At 36.3% G+C, this 13401-nt stretch overlaps 1 protein-coding gene across 1 annotated transcript in view; it reads left to right on the top strand.

Moving 5' to 3' along the window:
* The window catches only part of GRID2 (glutamate ionotropic receptor delta type subunit 2), a 1588204-nt gene extending 1579367 nt beyond the window's left edge, over positions 1 to 8837 (top strand). Inside the window, exons 16-17 of the mRNA XM_058295409.2 lie at positions 932 to 989; positions 7223 to 8837. Of these exons, the coding sequence (XP_058151392.1) occupies positions 932 to 952 (21 nt within the window). The 3' untranslated portion in view covers positions 953 to 989; positions 7223 to 8837. The remainder of the gene's footprint in view (positions 1 to 931; positions 990 to 7222) is intronic.
* Positions 8838 to 13401: the final 4564 nt, after the last annotated feature.

Below are 13401 nucleotides of genomic sequence, written 5' to 3'. Positions count from 1 at the left end.
AAAGAAGAAACCCCTTCTTTTGTACTCTTCTATACATGTTAATATTGTAGTAAAGGTTTGGTTTTTGTTTAACAAAAACAGCCCCCATTAAACTTTCCAAATAACATTTAAGTGTGTATTGTGTATTCCCAACCTTCACTATTGGCAGAGAAATTTTCCTTATGGTCTTTATGGATATTTATATGAGTATTTATAGGCAGTAAGCTGGATACATATGAAGGAACTCAAAAAACATGGTAGTTATAAAAGACCTCTAAAATTCCCAGTTTGTTAAGATAACTGTCCCAAATTATTGTTAAAATGTGTATTTGGTAAATATATGAATTTCAGAAATTAAGTTCTCTCTTTCTTTTAAACTATGGATGGACAGACCAAAGTTAAAAGGAATTATGGCAATTAGCTGGTCGGTCTGTTATCTTAGCATAAAATATGCAGAATTAATTCAGTGATACCTCTAGTTCTTTTTCAGAGTTAATAGATCATGTCATTAGCACAAATATGTAATGAGCTTTAAATACATTTACTGAAGTGAATCAAATTTAATTGAAAATAATCAGTTGTTTGCTGGTCCAATTCCTATTCTTGTCCCCAGATCTAGGACTCAGCTAGTAACATTTTTTAACAAACTTAGGAATATACATTCATGGGTGTGAATTCAATTATTTATACAAAATAAACAATGCAGCTAATTTATACAGATTGATTTTCTAAACTGGCCAGACAAATCAGATAATTACCAAATTTCTGGTCTAGTTTGCTTTTCTGTTTTTGTTTTTAAAATAAAAGATTTCTTTTACAGTCTGGGAAAAAAATTGAATTTAACTATTACTAAAGTTTAGTTTTAATTTAAACTTTTAAATTTGAATGAGTGTGCATATGTTTAAACTTAAACTGCATATGATTTTACTTTTTCTGGGTTTTTTTTTTTCAGTTCCAAGTTCTAATTCAGTGACTTATTCCTGAAAGATTTGTCATGTAAAGTATAATATGTGAGTAAACAGAGATATTTTAAATAAAACATAACAGTTTTATTTTTAATTTATAAAAATAAAAGTACTGATACTGGGTATAAAATAATTAACTCCTCTTTCTATCTAAACTTTCTATTAATATTAGTGCCTTCTAACAGTATTTCACAATACTTACTAGCAACATTTCTTCAACTTTGTAAACAACTAAAGAGAGAGTTAAAGCACTGCACTTCCTTACATTTTTTAATAGAAAGTAATGATAGGAAATGGGATAACTAAGCAGCAAGTGCCACTGAAAATATTAGATATGTTGATGCCATAACAGCAGCAAAACAGAAAATAAATTAATTTGTAATTATATGCAAAATTTGGTTAAACTAATATATATGTAAGTGCATGTAGACACAGCTCAGTTTAGATTACTATCATAGGCTCAACCCAGTTTTTAAAAATCTTCCCAAATGCCTACTTCTCATTAAAAAAACTATTTAGTATTAGCATACTTTAAAGTCGTATATGTAGTATACACTCCATGTGTGCCCTCTCTTCCTCCCAAGGTGTTTTGATATTTTTTAGAGTCAGAAAATCCAACTTCTAGACCTGAAGCTTTCTTGCTATTGTACAGTAACTGTTTCAAACCTGTGCGCTTATGTTTCCGATTCCTGGGAAGTTCTCTTTGCTGCAGGGCGTGCCCTGAAACACATCAAAAGAACCAAGTTCTACAAAAGAAAAAAGAAACTCAAGTAGGCTTGAACATACAAAGAGAAGGAGAAAAAGATGAGAAAGGGGCCAGGCAGAGTGTTGAATACAAAATGAGCTCAACCAACCCCAGGAGCTCTTCATCACTTACATTTATCTTATTCTGGGAGAGGGGCGTCAAAAACAGCCCTGACATAAACCACCCACTGCCATTGACCTTGAATCTGTGTGTGAGTGAGTTTGCATGTGTGTGTGTGATGTGTATTATACATAAAAAGGAACCATTTCTTGAGGTATCACTGTTACCTCGCAGGAGTTAAAAAGCAGACATTTAAAGCACAAATTACCAAAAGCACAAGTAAATAAAGTTAGTCTGGTCTTCATTTAATTAATCCATACTGTTTCTAGCAAAATATTCTAATTGTGCATTGCTTTAACATCTTTACTACAGAATTTATATTGTACCTTCTGTACTTACATCATAAAGCATGTGAGATTTTAATGTTTTCCTTATAGTTTTGTACATGTTTAATATTTTGGAGTCCAAACTTATGGCCTAAATCCCTACAAGATAGATTCTATATGACAAATAAAAAATAATAATTAAAATTGAAATGACTCAAAGAAGTGAAGGAATCAGGGAAGTGTTTTCTGAGTCCATGCTAATTTCGATCTTTGAAATTAATGTCTCCAATTCTGATTCTGTATATTCTTGGAAAAATGTATTCCAATTGATAAATCCCTCCTGACAAACTTTACTGTCTCATGGGGACCTTGGTCTTGAATGTCTGCACAAATTTTTCTGAAGTCCAGAAAGTATGTCAGACCTCACAATTGTCACACAATAGGATGACCTTCAAATTTTGGTGGTTGGAGGTAAGTAACTTAACAGTGAATGGGAAGCGTTGAACTTCTAAAAAGAAAAAGAAAAAGGAAGGAAGGAAGGGAGGGAGGGAGGGAGGGAGGGAGGGAGGGAAGGAGGGAGAAAGGGCTATTGAGTAGATCTTATTAGAAATATTTAGAAATCCTTACAGTAAGTGCTCCATTTAGACCTTTGGTGAGTTTTTGTTACCAAAATTATAAATAGTAGGTTCAAGATTGTTCCCACTTCATACAAAACTATAATCTAATGTTTGGAACTTGATTGAATAACATAAATGAATTTAATACTAGTATATACATACTAAAATGATGATAGTTATTTTATTTTTACTTACCTGGTACTTTCTAATTTCTTTTTTTTTTTATTTATTTCAACTTCAAAAAATAAAATAACAGACAAAGGGCAGCTTAACAAATTAGTGAAGCATTAATTTAAAAAATCCTGTCCAAACATATTTATTTATTTAATTCTAAAAACAAACTCAGTTGTTTCTTCAGTTTTCCCAAAGAGGAATAAATAAGCACAGATTGGTTAAATGACATGACCAAGCTCTCCTTGTTAATGGAAAATAAAAGAAAAAGAAAGAAAGAGTGACCATATCCACATCTCATAAAACTAAATCCCATAGTTTTTGACCTTTGGTGTTGATATAGTACCTTCTTTACCTTTGCTACAAAAATATTATAATATTACTATTAACTATGTTGTATTTTTCCCATGTATCACCTATATTCTTATTCTAATTTCTGCTTTCTAATGCTTGCCTTAATTTTTCTTTGTAGACCATTGGTACCTATCTATAGTAAAATATGGTAATTCTTATGCATTGTTTCCATTAATCAGGATTCTATATAGAAACTAAATTTTTTTTGAAAAAGGCTTATGTAAAAGGTCATAAACACATTTAGGTGACTGTGTCAGGCTTTTCAGTGGACTAGGCAAAGCATTGTCCCCACAGCCCTGCTTGGACAGACACAGGGTACCCATCCTCCTGCAGTCTAGAATGAGAAGGTAGACCTCCTACTCCCTGTTTACATGCAGTGGAATTTTGCTGTCTTAAATAACTACGGTGAAATTTTAAACACATTTACAAACACTCTGTTTCGGTTTTCTTCCCTTTTCTTAAGCAAATAAAATAATAAAATTTTCATACCTTATAGAATTGGGAGTATTCATTCTCTACTCTGATACTATAGCATGAAATAAAATTATATTTCATTATCATTATTCCAACGAATTATCTTTAAAGCTCTTTAGAGAGAGAAAAGCAGAGACAAATACAAGTCATAAAGAAAAATCTAACATGGGTTGCAATTTTGAATGTTGATAGTCCTGGTCCAAGTTTTTTCTGCCTTCAAATTCAGCCCTCTTTACAAATATGCCACACAACTTCACCATATGAGTTTATGTGCTCACTTTCTTTTTTATATGCTTTGTTTCTAATTGGCATTTAAACCTTCCACAAGTATCAACGTAACAATGGAAAAAGCAGATGTAAGTCTCTCCTAAAGACTAAAATCAAAAACAATATGAAAATACTACCATGCTGCATCCAATCCCCAGGCACCTGTATGAGGTTTCCAGCCTCTATAGCACAACCATGTAGTCAGAGCTATAGAGAAAAGAAGTATATCACAGCCTTTGCATGCCCTCAGATTCCTGAGGGTCAGATAATTCACTTTAACTTAGGCCTTACAAGCCTTAAGCCCCATCTCATCTACCCTGGCCCCCTGGATGTCCTGGTGCTCTTAGCAGGCAGCATCTTGCCTTTGGGTAACAACTCTAGGCCGAAGTCTTGGGAGAAGCCTCACAGAGGGAGTCCTGCTGCATGGGACCGATGTGACAGTATTTTAAGCACCAGACCATTTGAAAAGCTAATCATGTATTAAATCAAGCTCCAAACTGTTGGAGATGTACTGCTAGTCTTTTCCAAAGATATATTTCATGTCCATCTCAAAATCTAAATAACAGAAACCAATCCTTTCATCTAATGTTTCTATCTGCAAAAAAAGGGAAAGTCATACCATCTCCAGTTTTAGGAAAATAGGCTCTGAAGTTGAATAGACCTAGTTCCAATCCTGACTCTGCCATTTACTAGCAGTGTGACTATAAGCAAATACCTAAACCTCTCTAACCTTGGTCCTATCAGAGAAACAGAGATAATAGGTCTCATCTCCTAGAACTGTTGTGGGAAACAAATGAGACTGGATTAGAGACTAAACCCAAGTGCCTGGGGCAACTTAATCATTCATTAAATTTTAGCAATTATTATTAAACTTAAAACTCTTTGACTCATTCTTCTCCTGGAGCCTTCATATCAGCCAGTTGCAGAGACCTACCTGCTTTACATTTTTGTTTTTTCCCTTATATTCTTAGTGCATCTAGCTCGATTTTAGACTCTTCTCTTCTCAGAACTAGATTCATTAACAATTTCAATTGATTCCCTGATTCATTTTTACTCCATTTCAAACTACATATCTCTGCCAGTTTTTAGTAAATAGTGCTTCCAATAATTCTCTCCAATGCTATTAAAATGTTTTATGGGTTCCCTCTTTCTTGTTCTTCTATCGGGTGTTCAAGATCCCACACAAGTAAATTCTGCTCAATCTTTCCATTATTCTCTGATACAAAAGTCATGCTGATATCACTAGACAGTTTTCAGCTATATAATTTTTTTATATTGATTTCCTCACATAGTTAGCAAACATTTACTGAAGAACCCCCAGGGACCAGATTCTAGGGATGCAATGATACTAGGTTTCAACACTGTAAAAATAAATAAAATACTGTCTCTGCCCACAAGGAAACTGTCACAGACCATAGAAAAACAGCTTGTTATAATACTTCAGGTAAGAAGAACCCCAACAAAAGTGTAGGACAAAAGAAAGAGACCTATACTGCTGTAATGTTTTGCCCTTGAGTGGGAAGGACTCAAAAAACATTAGAATTAAATAATTACAATATAATAAAATTGTATTTGCCACACTACTTTTTGCTCCTAGGAGCCTTAAGGCACCTCAAGTTTGTCTGTATCTTACCCTTAATTAAAAATGCACTCAGCCTATCAAAACTCCTAGCCGTCCCCTCAAAACCAATTCCAGCTCCCCATGATTTTTTCCTTCGTTATCCCAATACCTGATCCCCCTTTCTGGAACTACTGCATTTAAATGTGCATTATTTAACTTAGGACTTAGTTATATAGAATTTTTGATGTTTAATATTGTTTTATATATGATAAACTTATCTTCTTAGCCACATTATGAAGGTTTAAGGGTAGAAGTCATATCTTATACAAGTACATTTCCATTTTCCAAAGCAGTTAGCTTAATTCTCAGACTATTGTAGTAATAAATAACTAGTTTAGGCAATTTATTTGATTTTGATGGAGAAAATGTATAAATTTTTAAATGAGTCTTTTTCATATTACTTGCTTGTCCAAAATTCCCTAAAATTTGTTCTATGTAGTACCAGTTCTATAAAATGATAATAAATATAACTCACATACTTGTCTCCATGTTGGTATGTTGGGGACATACTGAGTTAAGCATAGCTAAGTAAGTTTATTTACTACAGGACTTCTCAGAGACTTTAAAACGTGTATAATGTAAATCTTCAAGAGAAGGACACATCATACAGTGGTTCCCAAATTCAACTGATGACAAAATTCATTTCTTTGTGTTAGTGTTCACAGAGTTCACTCTGGGAAATTCTGATGTCCTCTAAGGTTTGAAGCTATTTCCATTTTTAGTTAGTCAAAGGAAAACTCAGTCAAACCATTGCTGAAATAACTGGTTATTTAATTCAATTAACTGGTAAGTGCTTTCACTCCACTTACACTATTAGAAACAGTCTTCTCTAAATTAAATAACATTGGCAAAGATTTTGGTAAACAAAACCTGGGCACAAGTTCTCCTATCAAGGACATAGAAGATCACTCTAATCCCTTCTGAGGCTGGTAAACTGGACACAGTTAAGATTCATGATTTATGCCTGCCTCAAGATTCCTACCTCTGACCTAAATTTCTATGATTTCATTATTTAACAGCTGAATTATAAGGTCTAGCCCTTAGATTTCAAGAAAGAGGGAAGTGCCTTATTTAAGAGTATATAGCTAAATGGGCAGATTAAGCTGCATTTAACAATACTAAATTTGATTCACGATTACAACTATAGAAAGATTGATATATTTATCATTAATTATAAGTGTTTTAAAGCTTCTACATAGCTGGAGACAATAATTAAAACTCAAGAGCCAAGATTCACTATCTAAGGATACAGGCTCTAGGAGTTTGTGCGTTACTGTATATCAAGACCAACTTTGGTAGAACACTCTGTTAGTTCTCCATATGTGGGCGATACTGACTTTTTTTTTTTCCTGGTGGAAGTATCCAAAGCCTCATCCAGTCTAAATTACCAATGTTTCCAACCCCAGACCTGGCTGAACTCCAAGGCCCTACCTAAAAGGAGTCTAGCAAACAGCAGCTAATGGGCGCTGCTTTCTAATGGCTGCCTGGGTTCTAGAAAGCCTAAAAAGTTCTAAGTCTGAGGGATTTCTTACAGGGGACTTTAAAGTGGAGCTAAATGCCTTATAAATAGTGGTAGGAGCTTGGAAAGCGAAACCTTGTCTAAATTCAACCTTGATGTGACTTTATATTTTATTTTCCCACAGGTTTCATCCCTGCAGAATGAAACTACAACATCTGCAAGAAAGAATATTTGGCCATTAAGGCCATGTTTGAAACTTGGCAATAATACTTGGAGAAGCCAGGCATCTAGTCACGGCCTGCACCAACCATCACAACTAGGAGGACCTCCGGATGACCCGTAACCTCTGTCAGCACTGGAGCTGCTGATCACTTTCCCACCTATTGATTTCAGGACCTAGTAGATCCTGAGTACCCAAAACTGGTGAGCTGATGTACTAGCTCCAAAATTAAGAAATCTTATTCAGTTCAAGGGAGCTGAACTCACCAGGTTGTGACACCCAGAAAACTTCACAGTAATCCACTCATGAAGAGCAACAAGAGGACTACTGCTTTCAGCACTGATCACGGGTCCTGCCTGAGCCAGCCCATTGGCCTGGAGGATGCTTCTGTGTGGTGGATTTCTTGTCTGTGTGTCCTGGTCAGGAGCACTCATACTGAGGTCCGTGTCCCTAGAACAGCAGCTTTGTTCTCCGGTTTCTACCTGTTCAGGATTCACCATAGTCTCATTTCTGGGTCTTGGTACTTGGTCAAGAATCCAGGAGATATGGAGAACCAGGGAGAATGTGCCTTGGCAGATAGCACCAGGGGAAAAAGAGATCTGATCCTTACTGAATCACTGGTGATTGTGATTAACTATCTTTGGAGATTTTTATCTCAAAACTCTCTTGATATTACTAAAACGATGTCTTCTTCATATTTGCCAAAATGACCCACTTTCCTCCATGCCAACAGACATTGCCTTTACTTGCAGTAGCTATTAAATACTTACATTCTGCATGGATTCCTGGCTAATGTAAAGCCTCCAATTTGAATCCACACCTAGTAGATTTACCATAGTAGACAAAGATCACTTGGATCATGACATTACATCCTGTAATAGTTGTGCCTGTGTACACTACCTACCACCAAGATAACCGGGTTTTCCCTATACCTATTTCCATGTTCATCTATATTATATCTTCCATGCAAATCCTTCTCTTCCAAGTGAAATGTGGTGGCATCCCATGAAACATCCCAACTTCTCATGAATTTAAAACATTTTTATTGAGTACCTACCATGTGCCAAGCACTATATTAAATCCTGGGAATACAATGATGAATAAGTCACACTTCTTGCCCCTAAGAATTCTACATTCCAATGGAAAGTCAGTATATGATTACCATGAGAGTTTCCTCATCCATATTCCTTGACCACCCTAGGGAACTCCTAGATACCCAGGCTAACACATAAATGCTCTTCTAATATGCCAAAGCAACCCACAAGATCCAAGCCAACAAGCAGCTTTCCTGAGGGGAACTCTTGCAAGTGGTTATCCAGTGGATTCTGGTTACTAATGCATTGTTTCTATGCCACCTGATGTTTAAACAAGTTCCATGTTCACTTACTGAGCACCCTCTGCATTATGTCATCAAACTGGTAACCCTCAGGTTGTAGCTGCCCATAAGTGAAATCACACTGTGGAGTTGACTTCAAGTTTGGGTTCTGATACTTATGACTGTAGGCAAATCACTTAAACTCTTAAACATCTGGTGTCTTTCTTTGCAAAATAAAAATAAAATCAATACATATTGTACCTACCTCACAGGGCTGTTGTGAAAATCAAGTGAAAATGTATGTGAAAGCACTTTGTAAACTTTGTTTTTAGTCACCCTATTTCCCACAAGTCCTTCCTCCTTCCTACTAAATATAATACTATAATTTTTCAGAAAGTTGTACTCTTAACCCACTATGCAAGCAAATGGTACAAAGGAGATGAAGGCCATGCCCTCCTGGATAACTGGTTTTAGTACAAGAGTTTGGATGTTTCACAGAATGACAAGGATATAATACAGAAACCAAAGCTGCGCCCATGGGCATTCTACCATTAATACATCACAGACCTGGACACCAGCCAATCCGTTTGTTGGCATCTGGGAAGAAATGTGCCCAAGCCCAATTGTAATGAACCATTCTTGGCCCTGGAGAACTAATCAGACAGCCGGGGTGTAGGGAATCACCTGGTTTCTGGACCAACCACTAGGAATCACCAGCCACTCCAGGAGAGAGGATGCCTCGTAAACGAGAACCAGAAGATTTAGTTCAAGGAGACACTGACCCAGTTAAACAAAGCCACAAGCCATCCCTAACTGGCTGACCTATTACAGTAGGGCTGGTAAGGGAATCTCCTAGATACTCATTTAAAGCCAGAATTTTCCAATACATGTCTTCTTTTGGCAGTTTGTCCCTCAAGACAATCTGATCCTTATCTCTGATCCTGACTTGTGTACTCCTTCTCTGTCCCACAGACCTGCTATGATGTGTTGCTGGCTTACAAGCCTCATATGTTCCCCTTACACACAAACATGCACACACACATGCAACAATGAGGAATCCTGCCCATTTCCTATCCTACTTACTTGGCCACACCCTAGCCTGGCTTTCTACTTATGATGTTTCAGTATGGATTCTGGATTGGTTCAGTCTCACAGAGCAGTCCTGATCCATCTCAGTTAGAGACCCTGACTCTATTTCAGACCTGGGTAGAAGATTAAATGTAGTACTTATAGAGCCACTGATACCCAGCAATCCTTTAAGCAAAGAGAAGCCTTTCTATCTAGAATTCACCAGCCCCTCCAAAACTAAGAAAGTAGCAGCTACCTCCAGGAATAGCATAAAGTGTCTCTAAAAGTTCTCCTGGGTGAAGAGAATGATAATTATTTATTAAAATATCTGATAGGATTGACATCCCAGAAGCTCTGGTGTAAGTTCTTAAGCCTAAAAGAAAAAATTCAATTATAAACCATTCCTCAAGTTCCTAGAACAAGGAAAGAGGGTTACAGGGGAAATTTTTATTCAATCTTTATATCCATTTCCAAAATATTTTTTAAATGGAATGAAAAATAATTTACAATCTCTTACAGCATGTCAAAATGGCTGATCTAATAGGCCAGCTCAGTGAACTGAGAAATTCCCAAATCTTTTCTTAGAGCTACAATAATAAAACTTTATTTTAGTTCTTAAAACTCAGGAAAAAATGTAAAAAGGTGTCTTGTATTGTAGTTTACAATCACCATTTGCTATGGGAAGGGAGCCAGAGAGTCTCAGAGTACCAGCCACCCAAGGTCAAAGGCACTGAGCCAAAGGACCCAGCAAAGAGCAGACCCAAGCCAGGAAGAAAAGCTGTTGCTGAAATGACAGACCAAGTATATGAAACAAGATGATCTCCAGGTCATGGTAGATGAGAAAGAAGAATAGACATTGGGAAGCTGATTAAGTGTTGGAACAAGTAGCAGGGTGAATGAGACTGGGAAGGAGATGTAGTCACCTATGGTCACACCAGGTTTGTCTTACCATAGCCTTTCTTGTGAGTTTTAATGTGACACACTAGTTTCTTTTTCAGAGGTACAATCCTCAGTATCATTGATGTTGCTTACATAGTCAACCCAAAGTAGAAAACCCTACCTTACACACAGACATACCTTTTACTATCTTGGTAGACATAATTTTCTTTTTCAGAGGTTTTTAATTTTTCCATAAATCTTTGATAAATTATTTTATTAATAAAATTTTGTTAATAAAGAAATTCCCTGGTTGAATTCCAATTCCTTCTTTGGTGATTGAAAATGGGGAATCAAATGAATTACCCTAATTAGTAGTTTGTCTGCCCTTGCTTTCCCAATGCTGTATGAGAGGGCTGGAATATTCTAACATAGACAATAGGAAAGTGAGCATGAAACGATTATACTGAAACATGAAACAAGGGTTTGATAATGACACACAGTTTAACCTCTTGTACATCTCTTCAAAAAGTCAGAGGCAATCAACTCTCTACTGCCACATCAGGATGCAGAGACTGTTGAGTGAGAGGCAGACACATAAGTAGCAAAGAATAATGCAGGCAGTATTTTGCAGAAAGAGGTAGCTGAACACAGAGATCAGCCACTCCCCAGAGCTGGCGGGAGTGCAGGCTATTCAGAGGACTCACATTAGAAGCTCCAGCAGTGGATGGAACCGGGCCAGTAGACACAATGCTGGGGAGGGGAGAGAAGTTTCTGTACTTAAAGTCTGAACTCTGCACACTTTCAAACAGACTAAGAACTCTCTATGTTTGGCATCCAGGACTGATTTTTTTTTCAAGTGGTTGTTCTAACCAAGCCTGGTCAGGCATGAATCAATGGGAGATTACAATCCTTGATTTAAGAAAGAAGATGATCTGAACAGCACCACAAAAAGACAGAACCACAAAATCCCTAGCATGAGGAACTGGATTCCTAACAGAGGATATCATTATGTGTCACTCCTAAAATGCTGTATGTACGATTATGCTTAGATTGATTGCTTAGTAAATTGCAATTTGTTCTTAATCATTTGTGTGAATTCACTAATTCTGTACTGATCCTTTCATTGTCTTTTTTAAAAAGTCCAGAATTAAAGAACTCTTCAGAGTTAAGAAAGTACCTGTTGGTATCTGAACTAGGTGGACGCTGTTAATTACCATCAGTATTCTAGAATGGGAAAGCCAAGTAAACAGCAACTCTTGGCTTAATGAAACTTATTCCCAACTGGATATATGTGCTTCACACCTGGAAGATGTAATGATATTATCTTTGTTACAGTGGCCTCAATAGCAAATATAATCTCAAATTTCTAATCTCCTACTCCCCACAAACAAAACTAAATTTCTATAAACTGCAAATCAGTAGAGAGGATTTTTTTTATTAGATCAAAATTTGTCAGCAACAAAACCTGTCTTTGAAGGAAATGATAAAACTAGGTTAAACTCCTTGAAGGCATTCTTTCTTGCAATTTATATTTATCAAGTGCCAACCATGTTTCTGGCACTATGTTTAAAAATGGGCATAATATAGTAAGCAAAATCAGACACAATCTCTGTTCTTACAGAGATTATCTTCTGAAGTCAGAGACAGACATTATAATAATTACACCAATGAATGTGTAGTTACCAACTGAGATAAACTCCCTGAAGGAAAGGAATAAGATATGAGGAGAGTGTGTGACAAAGAAACCTGACTTAACTTAGAAGTCTTGCTAGCTGGAAGAAGGAAAACTTGAACTAAGGTAAGAACAGAGAATAGGTGTTAACTAGTTTTGGGGAAAAAGAGGAAAAGAGTATAGACAAACCGACCAATAATCATCCTTTGGTAAAGCTCAGCTGAGAAGCAAAGTGCCAATTTGCCTGAAAGAATTGAAAGCAGGTCTAAGTGGCTGCAGCACTGAAAGCAAAGGTAGGGTTGGTGAGTGGTGAGTCATAGAAATGGGTAGGGTCCACTCGATGTAGACTCCTATTAGCCAAGTGAATGATCTGTGTCTTAGCCTAAGAGAATTAGAAAGCCTGCCAGTTTCAGCAGGAGTCAATTCTTAAATTTGTTTGGCTTGTGTTGTGTTGTATACAGAAAGAGTGTTCAAAATGTATTGACTGAATCAACATATATTGAGTGAATTTATATTTAATCAATCAATATATGTTGATTGATTTGAGGAAGGAAATTTTCTCAAAATATCCTGGAGAACTGTGCTTTTATATATTATTATATTTCCTAAATTGAATTATCAGAATTATTACTTAGAAAATTCCACTTCTACATCCACTTCCATTCTGAAGTACACTTTCAATTGAAACCAAGAATAAAGCTATTACATCATCATATGGGTATTGTGTACTGGAATCTTATCTTTAAAATAGATTAAAAAAAAAAAAAACTGTCCCGATAACAGCCTTACAGCTGAAAGTATTTTGGAAGCTTCCATGAGAGTAAATAAAGGAAACCTTACCATTTACTATTTTACGAGGACTGGGCTTTAACTTAGAATGGGAAAAGGAAATAAAGGAGCCTTGGAATACAGAGATGCCCAATTTGCATGCACACCAAACAACAATATTAGGTTGCACTCTGTCCTCCGTTAACCCATCTCTCATCCCAGCCTTCAGAGATTCCTGACGCCTCCAGTGACTGAGCTTCAGGAAACTATGGCAGAAATTGGTCTGCATATCCTTGGTTTTCCCTGCAGACTAAGGGGTTGGCTTTCTCATTTCTGCTAAGTCTTTTATAACTTGTTCATCTGTTCCATTTTGTAAAAATCTGTTGACATCTCTCATTGTTATTGTCTCCTTAGCCATTCTCTTTATTCTGTGGATTTATG

This window comes from Dasypus novemcinctus, chromosome 1 (genome assembly GCF_030445035.2).
Source record: "Dasypus novemcinctus isolate mDasNov1 chromosome 1, mDasNov1.1.hap2, whole genome shotgun sequence".
Taxonomy (NCBI): Eukaryota; Metazoa; Chordata; class Mammalia; order Cingulata; family Dasypodidae; genus Dasypus; species Dasypus novemcinctus.
The sequence above is the reverse complement of the archived record's forward strand: the minus strand, read 5'-3'. Positions and strand labels throughout refer to the sequence as shown.